Here is a 19,996-nt window from a genome sequence, read left to right on the forward strand (position 1 = left end):
GTATTTTACATAGTTTACGTAGGACTACGTGAATAGGGCTGGGCGTAGGTTACGTTCAGTGATTCGACATATCTTAGGCGTTCGTTCAGACGTGATTCTGAGCATGTGCACTGGTAGCGTCCACGGGATGGCGCATGCGCCATTCGTTCGGCCATTCATTTGCATGGGGTCACGCTTCATTTACATGTATCACGCCCACCTTCCACCTACTTTGAATTATGCGGGCTTACGCCAACGAATTTACGTTAGCGAGCGAGTGCTTTGTGAATACTGTTCTTGCCTTTCTGTGTTACGTCGGCGTAGTGCATATGAGATGCGCTACGCCGGCATAAAGATGCGCTCAGCTATCTGAATTCGGCTGATATTGTGCTACAGTATGTGATTTACTTTGCTTTTACCGAGCTGTACTGCTATTTGAGCATAAGGACACATTAAGGAATGGTGTCTAAAGGGAAGATCACTTCCCTCTGATGCATTATACCTATCAATGGATTTGAGCATACAAAATCTCCTATACTTAGTTATCTGGTGAGTCTGTATTTCTCCTACACAAGTGATGGTGGAGCACGGATAACCAAAGTACTTGTCTTTACACAAACTTTGTGGTGTTTGGATTCTCCAACTGAGGACTTTCTCATATTTTGTTTTACCAATATTGTTTTGTGTGGTATTCAGTATGCTCTAAATGTATTTATACAGTGTTTTTCACATACAGTAAAACCTTTGATTGTGAGCATAATTTGCTCCGGAAGCATGATTGTAATACAAAATCACTTGTATATCAAAGCAAATTTCCCTATAAGAAATAATGGAAACTCAGATGATTCGTTCCACAACCATTTATTCACAGGTCCTTCAGTTTATAGTCCATATAAAAAGATTATAGCAATGTGATAAGTTGTGCAACCATAAAATGTCCATCCATAAATGGAAGCCTCCACAAGGGGACTAGAAGCCAAATCCAGCAGGAGCTACAGAGTATAAAAGAGAAGAGAGGCGCCTTTAAGTGTAGCAATATGGTTATATTTAATGAAGGTACAACATTTAGCAACTCACATGGTTGATGATCAAAAGAGGCACATCTAAGTATGCAGGTATCCAGGGTAAAGCGATACACATAGACCGTCATCCTCACCACCGGTTCTCACCGCTATCAGTCTGCAATCGTGACCAGGAAGACTACCCTGCAGTAGAGCGATCTGAAAGCTTTTCCTCGGATGCCTGCATACTTAGATGTGCCTGTTTTAACCATCAACCATGTGAGTTTCTAAATGTTGTACCTTCATTAAATGTAATCATATTGCTACACTTAGAGGCACCTCTCTTCTCTATTACACTCAGTTCTGACATGACGCTACTCTTATATCAAGACATCGCTTGTATATCACGTCAAAATGTATTAAAACATTTTGCTTGTCTTGCAAAACGCTCTCAAACCAAGTTACTCTCAAACCAAGGTTTTACTGTATCTTTATTTGAATTAGTGACAACTTTTAATGTTTTTTTCATTGTTTGCAAGGTGATACATTTACTTGAAAGGGACAGCTCTACTCACTATTCACAGCACTCCTTTATTGTTTGGTGCCACATATTGTTTATTTAAAATTACACAACACCTATCAGCTATCTTATTCATAACTGTGCTCCTAATTTCCTTTATTATAATTTTTTTTCTTTTAAAGAAGCAGCTTGTTCTTTTGGACTTTGCATCTCTTTACTCCTTTCATGATCGGAGGTCATACTCTGCCTTCCTTGAAAAAAAACAAAAACAACCAACACTTTAGTCAAGATGATAGGAGTAAGGTCTCATTGAAATCTAAGTGGAGATACTGAATACGCATTAACAGCACCAAGAAGGACTTTAAAATGTAGAATGTAAACACTGTGGTAGCCGTGTAGCCAGTGCCACCATTGAAAAGTAAGTAAGCACTGTGCTGGGGGTTCTTGCTTATATTAGATTGGGGTGTTAGGGAGGGAGGCCTATGAGTCTTTTTAAGGGAAACTATTGTTGTTTTTTAAGTCTGGTTCAAAGTTAATAGTGTCAACGTGCTCCTCAAGTACCCTGACAAAACTCTTTTTATTAGGAATACTGCATTAATAGATTTTTTAGATTTTGCAGTTTATGATAAGCTTATGATAAGTTAACAATGGACAATATTAAAAAAAAACATATATTTTGGGTTATTTTACACTTAAAAGATGTGTTACATCAATAAAAAATAAAAATAAAAACACGGGGGTTTAAGCATTCCCTGCTTTACCTGCACTAAAAATGCTTTGGCTTTAGATGTACTTTAGGTTTCCATGAGCAAAACGCAGTCTATGCATTTTGAAAAGTCAGTAAAAAAAATATTAAGAGGTCTCTTGTATACTCAGGAAAAGGAAAAAGAGCTGCACTCAAAAAAAAACAGTGACAGTGATAATTAAAAATGAATTCAAACACAATTGTATGAAATGATCTCAGTCCATAGATTGAATATAGAAGCTGGATGTAGTCAACCAGTGAGGTAACAGATAGACGAGTGAACCTCAAGGATAACACCACAATCATGCATGTGCCACCACTATATAGATTTCCTGCTTACCGGAAGGCAAGCTAATTAACGTCAACTCACAGCGGTGGACAAAACCGGACTGGATAGGACTTAATGCACCAGGCGATGCAGGAAACCAGCAATCATATCCCCCAAATAAAAAACACTCACATAGTGTAATACAGACTAAAAGGAGGATTTAATGATTAAAAAGTTACACTTACACAAAACGAAGATAAAAACGTCCATAAATAGAAAATAGCCGGCCGGCATGCAGACACCCATCCACGAGCGATGACGTCAGTGTGTCAGCCTCCCAATGTACGTTTCGCTACAGCGTCGTCATAAACCCTATCCAGTCCTATCCAGTCCAGTTTTGTCCACCGCTGTGAGTTGGAGTTCACTGCAGTCCTGGATTTGGATCATTATACAGGCGTTACACAGCTTGCCTTCCGGTAAGCAGAAAAATCTATATGGTGGGGGCACATGTGTGATTGTGGTGTTATCCTTGAGGTCCACTCTTCTTTCTGTTACTCCGCTCAGTGATTGACTACATCCAGCTTCTATATTCAATTTATGGATTCTGAGATCATTTCATACAATTGTGTTTGAATTAATTTTTAATTATCACTGTCACTGTTTTTTTGAGCGCAGCTCTCTTTACTTTTCCTACTTGTTATGAATGTGCTATCTCACATTTGAGCTGCTGCAGTTTTGATTTATATTTGCATTATAGTATGTTGGTTAGGTAGCACAGTATTTTTTATATGTTTTATTTTCTCTTGTATACTCCACTGACAGTATAATGATACATGTAGTCAGATAGTCTCTTAAAATAAAATGCAGTTTTCAGACTGTCAATATATTTAATGTTTGTACTAGGCAACAGAACATGATTCATTTTGGGTTAAATGCCTTTGATATGGAAATACAGGCTAAATGCTTCTATTATTTTTCTCCTTAAGCTAGAAGAAAAAAAGTTTGTCAAAATATACATATTTACGTCAAAACTTTATTATGCACAGAATGTTTGACCCCTGGCTACCAAGTCATAATTGTCCTCCATTATTTTCCGTCTGTTTACTTACAAAAATGTTTCCAAGAAATTCTGTTTTCACAAGGCTAATGATACATTGTGGCACTATAAAATAATATAAATTATGGATCTGCAGTAGGACAATTATGTTAGGAGAGGATCCATCTTCTTAATGGAAAAAATGTCTATTTAGAAACAATTTAAGTAGGCTGCTTACTTGTTGTTGTAGTTGTGTTCAAAATTGACATAAACCTGGGGAAAAATAAACAAAAACTCACTGAAGAATTATGGGTAATTTTAAAATAGGATGAAAACTTTTGTTTGAAGTAGAACCCATAGCTAAAATCTAAGTAAAAACTTGGTTTAGTGCAACTACTTTTTAGGTGCACCAAAAAAAAAGGCATGCAAAGTCTTATGCCGCATACACACGATCGGAATTTCCCATGAAAAAAGTCTGATGAACTTTTTTCATAGGAAATTCCGATCGTGTGGGGGGCCCATCTGACTTTTTTCGGAGTAAAAGAAGAGAACATGTCTTAAATTTTACAGATGGAAAAAAAACTATCGGAAATTCCTATCGTCTGTGTGCAACTCCGATGGAGAAAAAATCCACGCATGCTCAGAATCAAGTCGACACATGCTCGGAAGCATTGAACTTATTTTTTCTCGGCTCGTTGTAGTGTTTTACGTCACCGCGTTTTCGACGGTCAGACTTTACTCTGACAGTGTGTATGCAAGACTGATGGAAGTCAGCTTCATCGGAATTCCGCTGGAAAATTACATCAGATTTTTCTCCATCGGAAATTCCGGTTGTGTGTATCTTAGTAAAAAAGCTTGTTTCCTGCCAGCATACTGTAGGGAAGGACCTGTGCTCTCTGAAAACAGTGGTCATACTAAAGAGTAGGGATGTGTTTGACTTCAAGCAGTGGTCCTACTGAAGAGTAGGCATGAGCTTTTGGCTTGGGTTAACTATGAGTTCAAACCAAACCGAAGCTGTTCACAGTTCATTGGGCAATTTAAATTGCCAGATTTGGCCAGATCACCCTTATTCCTGAACCTCTGGCTGCTGCAGCTGAAAGTTGTTAATTTAGTAGTAGAATTATTACCACCGCTAAATGATGACAGCTTCCCACCAAAGTATAAATAGGCCAAGGAGTATCCTGGGCATCATCCTTGACCACATATGGTCTTTGCCTAATACAGTGTATATTCAATGATTTCAGCCAACTGGTTTGTTGATATACAGCAGCTGGCCAAAATAATTTTCATTTGCAATAGAGTATCAACAGGAGAGGATTATCGTAATGCAGATCATCTTGTTTGTGTGGGTGGGCCGGCTGCAGTTGATTAATTATTAATTATGATTGATTGCTTGATGAAGGATCTACATCACTGAACAATGTGATTGATTTTGGATTTACATTATGGGAATTTTTTTTTTTTATGAAATATTTTCTTAAAGGTGTGCGTTTTCTTTACTATTTTTTTTTTCGACTTTCGAATGTTGTTTAGGTGCATTCACAGGCAACTGTACAGTCCTTAGGCTCTGTAATATTCCTTATAAACCTTCTTCTTTAGGCGTTATGGGGCAGACAGACTCGTCAGTCTCATCTGAATGTTTCATCTGATCTATTATTGATGCAACCCTTGACTCTGATGATCTTTGTGATGCAGAAGATGGCTGATTTGATACCGTTGTTACTCCTGACCTTCTTAAAATGACACCTTGCGAGAGCAGAGCTTTTCCGGTCTCTTCAAACAAATTTTCTTCACTTACTACTCCAGATTTTTGAAGTTCTAAATATTCCTCCACAAACTTTTGGCATGTGGATTTGTAATCCGATCTGTTCAAATTAAGCATTCCAGGGCTACCATAGGTGTCATAAAATTTTGCTCTTATGATATCTTCTTTGTAAAAAATTGCAGGCACGTTATCAACAGGTTTCGGGCGACGTTTTGGGGGACTCACGTAGGAGGGTTCTCTTTTTGGTGGAAAGGCAGCATATACATCATACCAGATTGGCTTCTCATTTTGCTTTATCACTCCTGCACGGATCAAATCTCGTGTTCTGGTAAACACTGTCCCGAGTTTCTCCAGCCGGCTTCCTGCCATGCTACGACCATGAACCCTTCTATACTATTTTTTAAGAAGTATCAAGAGGTGCTTTGTGCCCTGTATTTAACTTAGAGGGGGAAGTTTGGGGGGGTCACCCTATTTTAAAGGGAGATTTCAGATTCTGTATACCTCCCCATCCATTGGGTCAGGAATGTTGTGATAAGGCCCTGCCCCCATCAACATAAAGACAAGGTGCCTTGTGAGGGTGTGCTGCATCAATACTTTCCTCAGAGTGGCAAATGGAGCTCCAGGTATTTATTAGTCCTATAACAATGTAATAATATGATGTGATAGATATCTCATAGCATGCTTGTGGTTTTGATTATTTCAATTATTTTGTTTTCCATAATACTTCACATTTTTTTTTAACAATCCTAGTTAGGCCCCCTGTGTGTGAGCCAGGTTACATGTCTGTATAAGGCTCCAGTATTGATCCTGGGAAAACCTCACACCAATTATTTTTTTCTTTACCTTACGGTATTCAGTTTTGTATAGCATTGTAGGGCCAAACACCAGCTGCCCCCCTTCCTGGTCATCCAAGCTATTTGCCTAAATAAGGGTCTGGTATGGATTTTAAGAGGGATCTCATGCAAAAAAAGTAGAATCCCCCTTAGAATCCATACTAGACTCTTATTCTTAATAAATGTAGAAAGAGAAGGGAGGTTTGGGACAGTCAAAATGCCTCCTTCCCTGGTTTATGAGGAAAAACAAAAAGGGATGGTACTTTGAGTGAAGCATGCAGCTGGAAGGCAAATAAACACTGTAAATCTGTAAAATATTTTATTATTACACACATATATATATACATACATTAAAAGGTACAGTGGTTCATAGTCCCTTACAACACACCAATTTCTTGAATCAATAACAACATAGTATGTGGTACATAATTAGTAAAGATGTAATAAAATCAAATATGTAAAAATGAGTTGATAGAGATCTGAATTGTAAACACATCATTGTAACATCTAAAGCTTGACACGTTTCATGGCTCACTGCCACTCATCAGGAGACGATGCAAAGGATGTGTTTAAAAAGTATGTAAGTAAGCAATAAGTCAAACTGAACAAAGAAAGAGAGGGAGTGAAAGAAACATACACCCATACTTCAATGAAACAAGAAAAGCCGCTCCAGGTTAGTGAGTCTCTGGTTAATCCCCACACACACTAGTCAGTTGCTAGCCTAGCTTTTTGTCCCCTGCGCCATCTGTCAACCACTTGTCATATGAAGCTTCAATAAAAGGATTTTTGGAAGTGCAGCCATCCAGAATCATTTCCTTATCCACCCATACTTACAGGGTAACTATGGATATGAAGTGTGTCAACGAGTACTAAGGTAAACTATATGGTAACAAGACTGCTGTTTTTGGCAAGAAAACTCATTGCACGTTATTGGATGGCCCCGGGGGTCCCCACAGGGAAGCAATGGATTGCATATGTCAACTCCCTGCTGGGAAGAGAACACCTGGCCTACAAACGAAGGAAAGCAGAGGGTAAATTTGAGGAGATTTCGTATTCCTGGTTGAGAGATGCGAGTGTCGCACCACCAAAACTGATGATGGATAGATTCTCTATGTAGAGAGCAGAGGACAGTGGGTGGGGGGGCGAGGGGGAGGGGGCGGGATATAAAAATATAGAGACATACATTGGAATATTATATTAATATTATAGGAATGTAAAAATGTTGTATAATGTATGTCAATTGAAATGCAACGGATGCCGAATAAATAAAAATAAAGTGGATTAAAAAAAAAAAGGTAAACTGAGGGCATTGTCTAGCACGGGCACTGAGGCAGCACAACCCATGGCACAGCAGTGGGAAAGATGTGACTGGGAGGTTAGTCCACACCAAACAAAGAAATAAATGGTGATACATTGTGCATGCATGGGCACAATTACAAAGATACCCTTCCTGACAGGCAAACCACTGTGCCTTTTAATGTATTTATATATATATGTGTGTAAAAATTCAATATTTTTACAGACCTACAGTGTTTATTTGCCTTCCAGATGCATGCTTTACTCAAAGTCCCAACCCTTTTTGTTTTTCCTTATTCTTAATAAAGAACTGGTATGAATTTTGAGGGGGACCTCACACTCAAAAAAAGGCATGAGTTTGCCTTTGAATTAATATCAGACCCTTATGTTTTTCAAAAAGGTCTAGTATGGGTATAAAGGGGGACCTCAAGCAAAAAAAAAAAATCTTGTAAGGCAGCTCCTCATGCCTGATTGCATCATCCAGTTATCCCAAAATCCTGGAGCTGTATTGTGAAAATATTTACCAGAGCTGTTAGTGTTAGGCAGCCTTCCAGTATCTCCCATCAGCAGAGAGGAAGGTTAATAAGTCTTTTCAGGCTCCTAGCTGTTGCCTTCAACTGCAGAGTAACAAGTCTTGTCAAACTGCTAGTTGCTGTGTCGGTTTAGTTTTGCCACATTCCCCCTAGCTGGATTGGTCCTCAGTGCAGGAGGCACCTTATTTAAACGTCATCAGCCTGTGCCTCTGTGCTTGTGATAACTTTAGCTTGATGGACCTCGGTTTCTTTCCCTGTCTGACACTGCTATTATCTTGGATTCCCTTGCTGCCGACTTTTGCCTTGTACCTGGATTACTTCTTGGATTGCTGCCTGAATATTTGATTGTTAACCTGACTACACTTGCTTTATACCAGCTCTGACCTTGGAACTGTTTTTGGACTATGCTTGCTTACTGTCTGCCATGAGCTTGGGCAGGATTGGCTTAGCCCCAGGGCTCGACTACCAGCTGATGTCTAATACCTGACCATCCTCAGGACTACAGGTCCCCTTTCTATTCTCAGTCGCTCAGTCTGGCTGTGAACTATAGCATCATATTCTAAGACCCAAGGGCAACCAAATACCAGTAGGCCCGGCTTGCCTTAAGGGAATGGGGGCCACTATAGGCAGAAACACAGAGAGATGTAGGCATCTGGCTGTGCGTTACAGCTAGTTACTTTCCACCCTCATGCTTACTATTGGGCCTCAAATAAGAAGCGTACCCCAACCACACTGGCCATTATGAAACAGGAGAAGGTTGACTAGCATCAGTTTCCGGGACAGATATAGATATTTGCAATATAGATTACTGAATTTAGTGATACCTGGGCATTCTGAATATAAACTGATAAAAACTAGGCTCCTGCTCTATGAACCTTGGGCCAACATATATAGTACAGTGGGCAGCATGTTTACTTTTAGTGATAATATAAAGATGTACTTAAACTCAATCTTTAACAGTTTCCTGCTATAATAAAATCTAATTGTTGCAGCATTGTTCACAATGTTTTTGACCTTCAGCTTTTCAGTAATTAACAAGTTTACGAGCAATAATAATCCATTATTTTTTTTCTATGAATTTCTTAAAAAGGGAAAAAATATAAAATAGTCCAGATTTTGGTGTTAATAGCATGGTTATTTTATAGCTTTATCTGTTTCACACTGAAATGTTCCAGGTTATGTTTGTTTGCAAAGCTTCAGAATGCAAAGTCAATTATGTTTTCAAATAGAAGACCATCTGCACTGCAGCATTAACCGCGTTCTACCAGAGATTGATCACCTGTGTCCACGACTTCCATTCTGTTTACAAGATATTAATGTTATTCTTCTCTTCCAAACAATACTAACAAGTATCCCATTATCCGCAGTTTAATTATGTTGGTTTATGAAGAACTCCACAGTTTTTCTGGAGAATCTGGCACATGTATAACTGCTCAGAAAATTGTATTATTTTCTGTTCAAAGTGTGGTATTCTTATTGTGTTCAAAGACTCCAGTCAAAACAGAAGATGTATGTTGTGTGAATATTTTGAATACTTGCATACAGTTTTTTTTTTAAAAAACATTTTGCTAAAAGATTCTAGTTTTAGTTATTATGATACATTCATTTTTAGAACTGGTGCTGCCAAATTGTGCTACAAAGCTCATGGGGTTGACAGTTATGCCCTACCCTAACCCTCATTAAACTAATTGAAATTGTTATCTGACCTTGACACTAGGCCTCCTTGTAAGCTTAACATCACACTAACCAGTGTGGTAACCCTAGAATTAAAACTTACACTAACATTCACTGTAACTTTAACACTCTAGCATTAACCCACCCTGTAACCCTAGCACTAACCTTCCCTGTAACCCTAACACTGATATAAACTGTATCCTAGGTTTAGGTAAGGTGGAAACCCGGGATGACCCTAAGTACTCTTAGAACTATCCCCTGCCCACTCTTAAAGGGGATGTAAAGGTTTGTCTTTTATTTTCTAAATAGGTTCCTTTAAGCTAGTGCATTGTTGGTTCACTTACTTTTTCCTTCGATTTCCCTTCTAAATGTTTTTTTTCTTTGTCTGAATTTCTCACTTCCTGTTTCTCCTCAGTAAGCTTTCCACCATCATCCGAGCGGTGGTTAGTCAGCCAGAACAGCTTACTGAGGAGGAACAGGAAGTGAGAAATTCAAACAAAGAAAACCAAGAAAAAAAACATTTAGAAGGGAAATTGAAGGAAAAGGTAAGTGAACCAAAAATGCACTAGCTTAAAGGAACCTATTTAGAAAATAAAAAATGAACCTTTACAACTCCTTTAACACCTATGCTTACTAACCTGTATAAAAGAAATGTGCATACACACCTATTTTCAGGCCACTCTGGTCTGGTCATGTGATTCCCCCCGTGTCTGCCAGTGCTGGCTACAGAGGAGAAGAGAGAGAGCTCAACAATGGCTAGTAAAGCCTGAGTAGTGACATCACCCATAGGCTTATTATGGCCCATCCATTGTTGGTGCTCCCTCCTCCCTCCTGCAGATGCTAATTCTACCTTCCCTATCATTCCCCATGTCAGTTAGAAGAAAACTCCTTGTATAACCCTTCTGGTTTCTGTTGTTGGAGACTGCACAGGGTTAAAGTAAATACAAACCCTATAGCAAAAAAAAAGTCATATAAGTTTTCACAAGTAAATGTAATTTCAAAAGTTATTTTCATTATTTCAAATCTGCAAATATTATTAAACTCTTGAGTCCCGAACCTTATTTCTCCCTTAATCCCCTTGAGTCCTCAGCACATATTTTTATCAATACTAATGTTTTCAGGAGCACTCCTGAAGATGTCAGGATTGCCGAAAAGCGTGTTGGGTGGGGCTTTGCACTGTGACAGCCTACGTTTGGAGAGGTGACAGCAGGCATCAAGACTGGTGTTGCGGAGCCTCCCACACAACTGAGTGAGAGCTTCCTCAGTGCTGCTGGGAAAGCAGTTTTTGTTTTGAATGACTATCATCTTGCTTATGGCTCAATAAATTTGCACTGTTTTATGCTCTATTGGCTTCTTCTATTCTGAGTTTTCCCTCCCCTAACTGAGAGGAGCATTGGGCAGCAGGTAATCATTCCGACGCATGCGAGGGATGGGGATCGGACGGACTTATCAGGTGAGTCTGTACAGACGACCGGATAAGTCCGAGGGACAGGATTCCAGCGGATAGATTTCTTAGCATGCTAAGAAATTTTTATCCGCTGAGAATCCGTCGGCTGGACAAATGTCCGCCGAAAATTTTCCGCTCGGGCCTACACACGACCAGATCTATCCGCTGAAACTGATCTGCGGATAAATCCCAGCGGATAGATCCCGTCGTGTGTACGGGGCCTAAGGCATACCGATAAGTGTCATATAAAAAGAGTTCATCACTATCCAGTGAGATTGACAAATCAAAGCAAAAACAGAAAAAAACACACAGATCTCATGCAATAAAAAACAATAACTTGTATTATGTAAAACAAAAGTGGCAACTCACATATGAATATATTGTAAAAGTGCTATAACTTAGATTTCATCTCTTAACCCAATCAATTTATCTATAAATATGATAACTCATACAGTATATTAACATATATATGAAATAAAATATCAGTTGATCAGTACAAACATGATGATAATAAATTAGAATAAATAAAAGAAAAACCATACAGTGCTCTCCATTTTAACTTAAAATAGAAGAAGAAAATAGCTTCAAAATGCACATGCCAAGTGTTGACCTGGGATAAGGTTCGGGAACACTGGAACTGTAAATATACCGCTTTATACCACTCTTGGGCAGTCATCAGAATCTGACCGCATCGGCAGACAGCAGAGTTTTTTTTAAAGGGGTTGTAAACCCTTTACAACCACTTTTACCTACAGGTAAGCTTACGGTAGATTAAGGCTTTTACTTGTAGGTGCTGAAATATCTCCTAAACCTCCACGGTTTAGTAGATATTTGCAAAAGTGACGGGCGCCAATGTCTATGGCGCATGCGCCGTAGACATTGGCGCAGGTGCACTTTAGAAACCTTTAGAAAAGGTGATCGTGCCGTTTCTAAAGGAGATTGTGCCATTTCCAATAAGCCCTCTCCACAGACCCCCAAAACTATGGGCCCGGATTGTGGGGTAAAGGCAATGCCCTCATCACCATGGGGACAATGTACTAGGAACAGGGTCTGATATAGATAAAAGGTTGAAGCTGTCAATTTCCAAATTCACAGCTAAAGCTGTCAATTTAAACAGCTTTTTTCTTTCCTTTGTGAAGGTCAGTTTTTGCGGCAGTAGGTTGGACACACCATACAGATGCTCCAATTCACAGGCAGGTTAAGAGAGTCCTCCAGGCATTTAAAGAAATTTAGTGTTGTGTATGTTACACAGCATTAATCGCTGTATTCTGCTAAGAAAAATTACATTTATTTTTTTTATTTTAGTAGATGTTCATCAGGGCACTGCCCAGCCCCCTATGCTAGTTGTATGACAATTCCTTTCTCATTAGTCTAGTAAATTGGCAGAGCTAATTTTTGACATTTAGTTGCCATGGGATTCAGATTTGGCACCTGAGCCTCTAATGTTTGCCAAACGTGCCTCAAACCAAACCCAGGTACATTTCACTCCTTCCAATTTCTAAAATAAAGATTTTATATGAGTAATGAAGAAATTCATGTTCACATTAAGCAGTTAAAGATTTAAAAATGTGAAGGAAAGTGACACGAGGAGAATAGTGCTCTTCCTCTTTTTCCCAGTAGAAACACACCACACTCACCAGAAAAATATTACCTCTTTTCTCAAAGAAGATCAAAATGTACATCTGTTGGGTTTCCAGTCATCCAATGGTATCCTGTACACATGGACGGCTAGATCTCACCATACATTTGATGGTACTCCTGTGCCTTTAAAAGACTTGTGCAGACCTCCCTCAGAAGGAAAATGTAGAGAGACCTCTCATAGTGTAGTATTATCCATTTTTTTTTATTAAAAAAAGAAATAACATGCACTTACATCAATCCAAAATAATGGCAAAATCATGGCATGTAGTATCATAGAAATGGAAGTTAAAAGCATCGGTTTGCATTCCACCTACGCTTCAACGACTGGAAATGATGTGTCCCGAAATCCCCATCCAACGCATTTCATCAGCAATGTCTGTCATCATCACCGGTCATTTATTGGCACTGAGCACTTCAAATTGGAACTGCATGATATGAACTTTTTGCACAATTGTTTTTTGTTTATTTGATATTATTGATATATATTTATTTGCACTGAGCACTTTAAACTAGCATTGAATATTGAAGATTGTGTACACACTGTCTTAATTAAGCTGGTCAGATATCTTATATTTGTATTCAATTTAATTTAATTTGATTTGATTGACCATGTGATAAGCACACATTCATACCTTTCAGTCACATTTTTTGCACAGGTGTAGATTAACAGTTAAAGATTTAAAAAGATAAAAATGTATTTGTCTAAAAATCCTTAAACTTTACATGTATATCCTTTTCCAAGCAGTGCCTACAGTTCTGGTTATATTATTGGCACCTTCTGGATAGTAATAGTAATAGCAGTAGTAGTATTAATATTAATATATTAATATTATACAGGATTTACAGCCCAAGTCTGAGCACTGTTGGAGCTGAATTTCTGTAAAGAAGACCTGATTATAATTTTTTTTTTTTTCATGTGGGGATTTTTGTGACACAGACCTCATGATTATAGAAGTCAATTTGTAAAGGTGTGCAGAATGGAGTTACACTGGTTGAAGAGTGAAAAAAAAGAAAGAAGTGCACTGATCACATTATTGGATTGGGACTTATTCATGTATTGTTATTTCACGATTTGTGTATATATGAATATGTGTTGCACATTTATTGTGAATGCACTGGTATGTGACGTACTATACCTTTTTTTATGGTTATTGAATCGTACTGTGACACTGTATTTTGATTTGTTTATTCACTTATTTACATATATACAGTATATATATATCTATCTATATATATATATATATATATATATATATATATATATATATATATACAAAATCCAACAAAAGTGAGTACACCCCTCACATTTTTGTAAATATTGTATTATTTATTTCCATGTGACAACACTGAAGAAATTAAACTTCGCTACAATGTAAAGTAGTGAGTGTACAGCTTGTATAACAGTGTAAATTTGCTGTCCCTCTCAAAATAACTCAACACACAGCCATTAATGTCTAAACCACTGGCAACAAAAGTGAGCACACCCCTAAGTGAAAATGTCCAAAATGGGATCAAAGTGTCAATATTTTGTGTGGCCACCATTATTTTCCAGCACTGCCCTAACCCCCTTGGGCATGGAGTTCACCAGAGCTTCACAGGTTGCCAGTGGAGTCCTCTTTCACTCCTCCATGGCGACATTGCAGAGCTGGTGGATGTTAGAGACCTTGTGCTCCTTCCAATTGAGGATGCCCCACAGATGCTCAATAGGGTTTAGGTCTGGAGACATGCTTGACCTTTACCCTATTGAGGATCACCTTTAGCCTCAGCTTCTTTAGCAAGACAGTGGTCATCTTGGAGGTGTGTTTGGGGTCATTATCATGTTGGAATACTGCCCTGCAGCCCAGTCTCGGAAAGGAAGGGATCATGCTCTGCTTCAGTATGTCACAGTACATGTTGGCATTCATGGTTCCCTCAATGAACTGTAGCCCCCCCCATTGATGGCAGCACTCATGCAGCCCCAGACCTTGACACCCCCACCACCATGCTTGACTGTAGGCAAGACACACTTGTCTTTGTACTTCTTACCTGGTTGCCGCCACACACGATTGACACCATCTGAATCAAATAATGTTATCTTGGTCTCATCAGATCACAGGTCACGGTTCCAGTAAGCCATGATATTTGGAGACAAAGTTGGTGATATTGCTCATGGCAGAATTGTGGATGACTTTGTATGTTGTTTTTAATATTTTACTTGTTGGGCAATTGGAAGACAGTGGATGCATTTTTATTTGTGAACAAACTATGTTTTAAGCAGGCAACATCATGCATTATGTGCTAATTCTCTTATATGTACAAAGTGGAACTGCAAAATATTGCGGGTAACAACCTTTTAACAGTTGATGGCTATAGCTGGGACAGTAGAACTCTCTGCCAGCATCTGGGAAAGACTGACATATAATTGGCAGTCAATGTGTTTGAAACATTCAATGCTCTTGATATGGGAGACAATCAGATGTGCTGCAAACAAATGTGTTGACAAGGAACATGCCAAGAAAGGGAGAGAACAAGGTGCGCAGAGACACGGCTTCATCAGGTTGTGGCTGCTCTTTAACTGTCCAATCAGCAGGCTGGGGATGGACACAGGTCATCACTTTATTTCTAACTGTAAATTGTGTCATCCACCTAGATGATTTGTGTGATGTGGCTATGTACATTTTTGTGTTCTATTGATAGAAATACATAAACTTGGCAGGTAAAACAGCTCCCTTGTATGTATTTAATCTTGTATTTAGCTGTTTGCCTAGAGCTCAGCTTTAAACTACACCTTTAGCTCCATTAACCATTCATTGTGTCCTGGTAATAGCACATCCAGTAATAAAGATTACATCTTTATAATGAGATTTTGGTTTCGCCTTAAGTTAGCCAATAAACTTTTCATGCATTACTTCTTTTTATGCTGTGGATTGGGCTAGCTTCCAGACGCTTTCAAGGTTAAATTCTAACCAAAGAAAGTGCCTGCCAGGACACAGCAGAAAATACCATTTTTCATTCTTAGGCTCTTGATGTATTCTGTGAGTGAGATACATAATAGTTTGGATACAATCTTGGAAACAAAAAGCAAATGTCTGATTGAATCACAAAGACATTCTATTTACACAAAACCATGGAACGGTTTGATTCTTTTAGGGCGTTCTGCAATTTGGCAAAGGCTTGTGGTCACTTCTGGCCTCATACAAGCATTTTGATAGCAGACGCGTAACTTGGAAGAGAAATGGGCTTCAACGAGTGAAAAATTAGCTCTGTAAGAGAGGTCTGATGGAGTAATATTAATAAAAATCATAAAGCTTTAGACGTATTTCTTAAAATATAGAAGGCATGTGAAGAATCAGGAACAACAATATGACCAGTAAAGAGCCTAAAGGACCACTCCATCCAAAAGGGATATATAAATTATAAGTGGAGCTTGGTGAGTCAACCTAGGGGTTTGTATAGGGAATGAATATTTCAGCAATGAGGCGCCCCCCCCCCCTCATATATTTTTTAAAATCTGTCTGTTACAGTGTTCCCACTCACTTTTGTCCATTCAATTACCCTCCCTGCATTCTACATAATATTAAGTAGCAAAACCCAGCATAAAGAGATGTAGCCCTTCACAATGGCCACCGTATGTGTGTAGTACCCAGTGCTTTAACACTCAAGCATACCGTATATCAAAATATGAAATATCTATTTTGAGCAGATTGCTCCTTTAAAATAAATATTAGGAAATGTGCATCCTAGAGGTTGAGGCTTCCAAGGATGGCTTTTTTTATCTATGTTACCTGGGCCTCTTTCTAAAATTTGCATCTTGGGAAACTGCCTATTGGACGTCATAGGGGTATTCTTACACCAAAAGAAACTTATAGTGGGGCCGTGATAGGGTGGCGGGCAATCTGGCACTAACAGGCACTATCTGGGAGAGTCATTAACTGACAATGATGTTGCTAGTGACATTAATACAGTGATCAGAGATAATAATGTACACTGTTACTGTACTAATGACTCTGGCTGGGAACCTCCTCCTTACATCTAAGGGCAATCAAGGGGTTAACTGTGTGCCTAACAATGTGTAATGTGTGCTGGTTTTACTTTCTGATCTGGCTGTTTTTTCTCCCTGTTTTTTCAGGGAGAGAAAACATTCAGATCGCTGTTCCCTGTACACAAAGTTCTTTGTTTTTGTAAACATAGAACTATGTGTGTGATTGGACAATCAGCTGATTTCAGCAGAAATCATAGGTTGAAATCTGTTGCCTAACTTGTGCTGTGTCTAATCACAGCACAGGTTGGCAGGGGGCGTGCACATGCACACCTCAAACCCAAAAGAAAGCTGTCACGAACTTGTACATGATTGTAGAAGTCTTCAGCAATATTAAAGGAGTTGTAAAGGAAAAAAAATGTTGGGCTACAATTAATGTCTGCAAGGTAGACAGACAGAATAGTGTAATGCTTCTGTTAAAAAAACAAGTAAATACCTATTAAATTCCTTCATCTATATCACCTGCGGCATTCTAGTTTCTGTTCTCTCATTCACTTCCTGGTTTGCAGTGCTCGTTCATGTAAGAACTACATTTCCCAGTATGCATCGCAGCACGCCCAGTAATTCACACCTCCTTGAAGTCTCTAACACGTAGAAAGCGTCCTGCCGCACAGATGTAGTTCCCAGGAGGGGGCGAGCACGTTACTGACCACCGCAGTAAAGCCTCCCTTCACTGTGGTGAGTTACAATCAGACAAGCAGGAAGTGAACAGAACAGAGAAGAAATAGAGCAACTTCTGAGCAAAAACGAACAATGAGTTAGTGAAAAAAGGAATGTCTACAGGTAAAGGATGCTTATTATGAAAACATTTTTTTTCCCTTTACAACCCCTTTTAATGGTGCCAACGATAAACACAAAAACAAAAAATAAATAAAATGTGAATGTTAAGTGTGAATAACACTAAAATACCAAAATCTAAAATAAAGTAAGGCACTATTCACTTCAATGTGTTATTGCAATCTGTTCCGAGAAACAATTATAACTGCTAATTGGTGACAATTAAATGCAACAATAAAAAAACTGCAAATATTTTCACCAAAAATACATAAACATATGCAAATACGTGATTAATAAGAATGTGAAAAAAATGAAAGAAAAATATGATTTTTTTTTTAATTGTGCAAGTTATTCAACTTAAGGTCCGGTGCCTGCTCGTCTGTGTTGGATCGCAAGTGACATCACATCCTAGTGTAGTGGAACTCAGGTATTTGAACAATCTGGTGGAATTTTGGCACATTAAATGTGCACACAAGCTGGTGTTGGTCTGGGCACCTGGTCACGTAAGCGCAATTGATTGTGGGATTTGTTTTTAATCAATTAAGTATTGTTAATAAGACTGTGTTGCACGATTACCCTGTCATCTCTGTTTTTGGTGACGTATGCTAATCAATTGATGGGAGAATACATCTGTTGGGCCTCGTACACACGACCGAACATGTCTGCTGAAACTGGTCCGCGGAAACTGGTCTGTACGGCCGACCGGACAATTTTCCGGCGGATCGGACAGGTTTGCTAAGAAACATGTCCGCTGGAACCATGTCCGCCGGACATGTCCGATAGTCAGTATGACTCATCGGACATGTCCACTCGCCCGAGAACCCGCGCATGACGTCGAAGTGATTTGACGCATGCGCGGAAGCATTGAACTTCCGCGTCAGAGAACGTCGGTGTTGTATACGTCACCGCATTCTCTGTCCACGGGGATTTTGGTTTAATGGTGTGTACAACCATCAGACCAAAATCTGCTAGCGGACATGTCCGATGAAAACGGTCCGCAGACCGTTTTCATCGGACAGATCCGCTTGTGTATAAGGCCTTAGAGGAAGAAATGATTGCCACAGGAAAAGGATTGATCTTTACATCTGGTGGTCAAACTGGTTAAACAATAGGGCTATCATTGGTCCTGGTGACCATAGGCTTCTGGTGAATGCATTTGCAGTGTCACTAGTGGTGGAGCACTTGTGTATTGTGTATTGTACAAGATCACACATATAGAAGCACGGTGGATCGGACTAAGTGTTTATATGGAGAAACACTGGACTTGCACAAGGGCTTGAAGAACTTGCACAATTTTAAACATTTTCATAAACTTTTTTTTATTTAAATAACATTTTTATTTATTACGTATTTGCATATGTTTATGTATTTTTTGTGAAAATATTCACAGTTTATTATTGTTGCATTTAATTGTCATCAATTAGCAGTCATAATTGTTTCTCAGAACAGATTGCAATAACACATGTACTTTGAGTCACGGGTCACTGTTTACACCTTGAAGGAAATAGCGCCTTACTTTGAATTTTTGTTTTAATCTCTTTTTATTGAATTTAAGAAAAAGAAAACATAACAAGACAATCAAAAACACAGGTAGAATGTCATTTAGCCTCAAATTGTATATATTTTTTATTTTCTTTGGCTTTAGTACATTCTATAAACGCAGGTTTTATGCATTTTATTTAACACAATTGTGCATTTTAATGTTGAATTTTTCACTTATTAAAACATCTGTTCCCCACTGAATAGTATTTAAAATACACAATTGCTTTAATGTCCCCTGTGGCAGTGACCAATTCCTCATGCCATTTGTTAAACGATCCCTTGCCTATACCCATGAAAATGAAGATAATTGAGAATTGCATGTTCACCTCTTATTTTCTTCAATTGAGTTTGCTTTACATTTGGAATTTGATGATTTTTGAGTGTGCTTACTCATTAATCAAGCCCAAGCCAATTCATCTATCACTATAGTCATGATGTAGGAGCTCAAGTGGCGGATTTGGATTTAAACAGTTGATCACCGGTCTCCGGTTACAGAAGAGGCATTATTAAGGGTCATGTGACAGTAAATCCATGTAAGTTTCTCCAAATCCCCAAATCTCGCTACAAATCTAAGGGAGAACGTAGATTCTCGGTCCAAGGACCACGGCTCTGGAATGCTCTACCCACGACCATCCGCTTGGAAGAAAACCATCGGGTTTTTAGGAAAAAACTGAAGACCCACCTCTTCTGAAAGAACTGTACTACAATGGATGCCAGCGTCTTGAGGCGATTAAGTTTGCATTTGTTGCGCTATATACGTTTCTCACTCACTCACTAAGTAAAAAAGTTAAATTAAAGGAGTCTGTTTTTTTTTTTTTTCTTTTTTCTTTGTAAATGGGTAAGAGTGCAGGCTCAGAGCTACAAATTATACAGAAATAAGACATGTAAAACACAAACACAGAATACTATTATAATTAACAC

At 38.7% G+C, this 19,996-nt stretch overlaps 1 protein-coding gene across 1 annotated transcript; it reads right to left on the bottom strand.

Annotated features, from left to right (window-relative positions):
* Positions 1 to 5,070: 5,070 nt before the first annotated feature.
* On the bottom strand, positions 5,071 to 5,699 carry LOC120917007 (28S ribosomal protein S23, mitochondrial-like). Its single transcript, XM_040327984.1, has one exon. It carries the CDS (start codon positions 5,681 to 5,683, stop codon positions 5,129 to 5,131), a length of 555 nt encoding a protein of 184 aa, XP_040183918.1. The 5' UTR covers positions 5,684 to 5,699; the 3' UTR covers positions 5,071 to 5,128.
* Positions 5,700 to 19,996: the final 14,297 nt, after the last annotated feature.

Source organism: Rana temporaria, chromosome 11 (genome assembly GCF_905171775.1).
Source record: "Rana temporaria chromosome 11, aRanTem1.1, whole genome shotgun sequence".
NCBI lineage: Eukaryota > Metazoa > Chordata > Amphibia > Anura > Ranidae > Rana > Rana temporaria.

Excerpts from the sequence above, each read along its gene's own strand:
- LOC120917007 (XM_040327984.1), bottom strand. The coding sequence starts at position 5,683 with ATGGCAGGAAGCCGGCTGGAGAAACTCGGGACAGTGTTTACCAGAACA.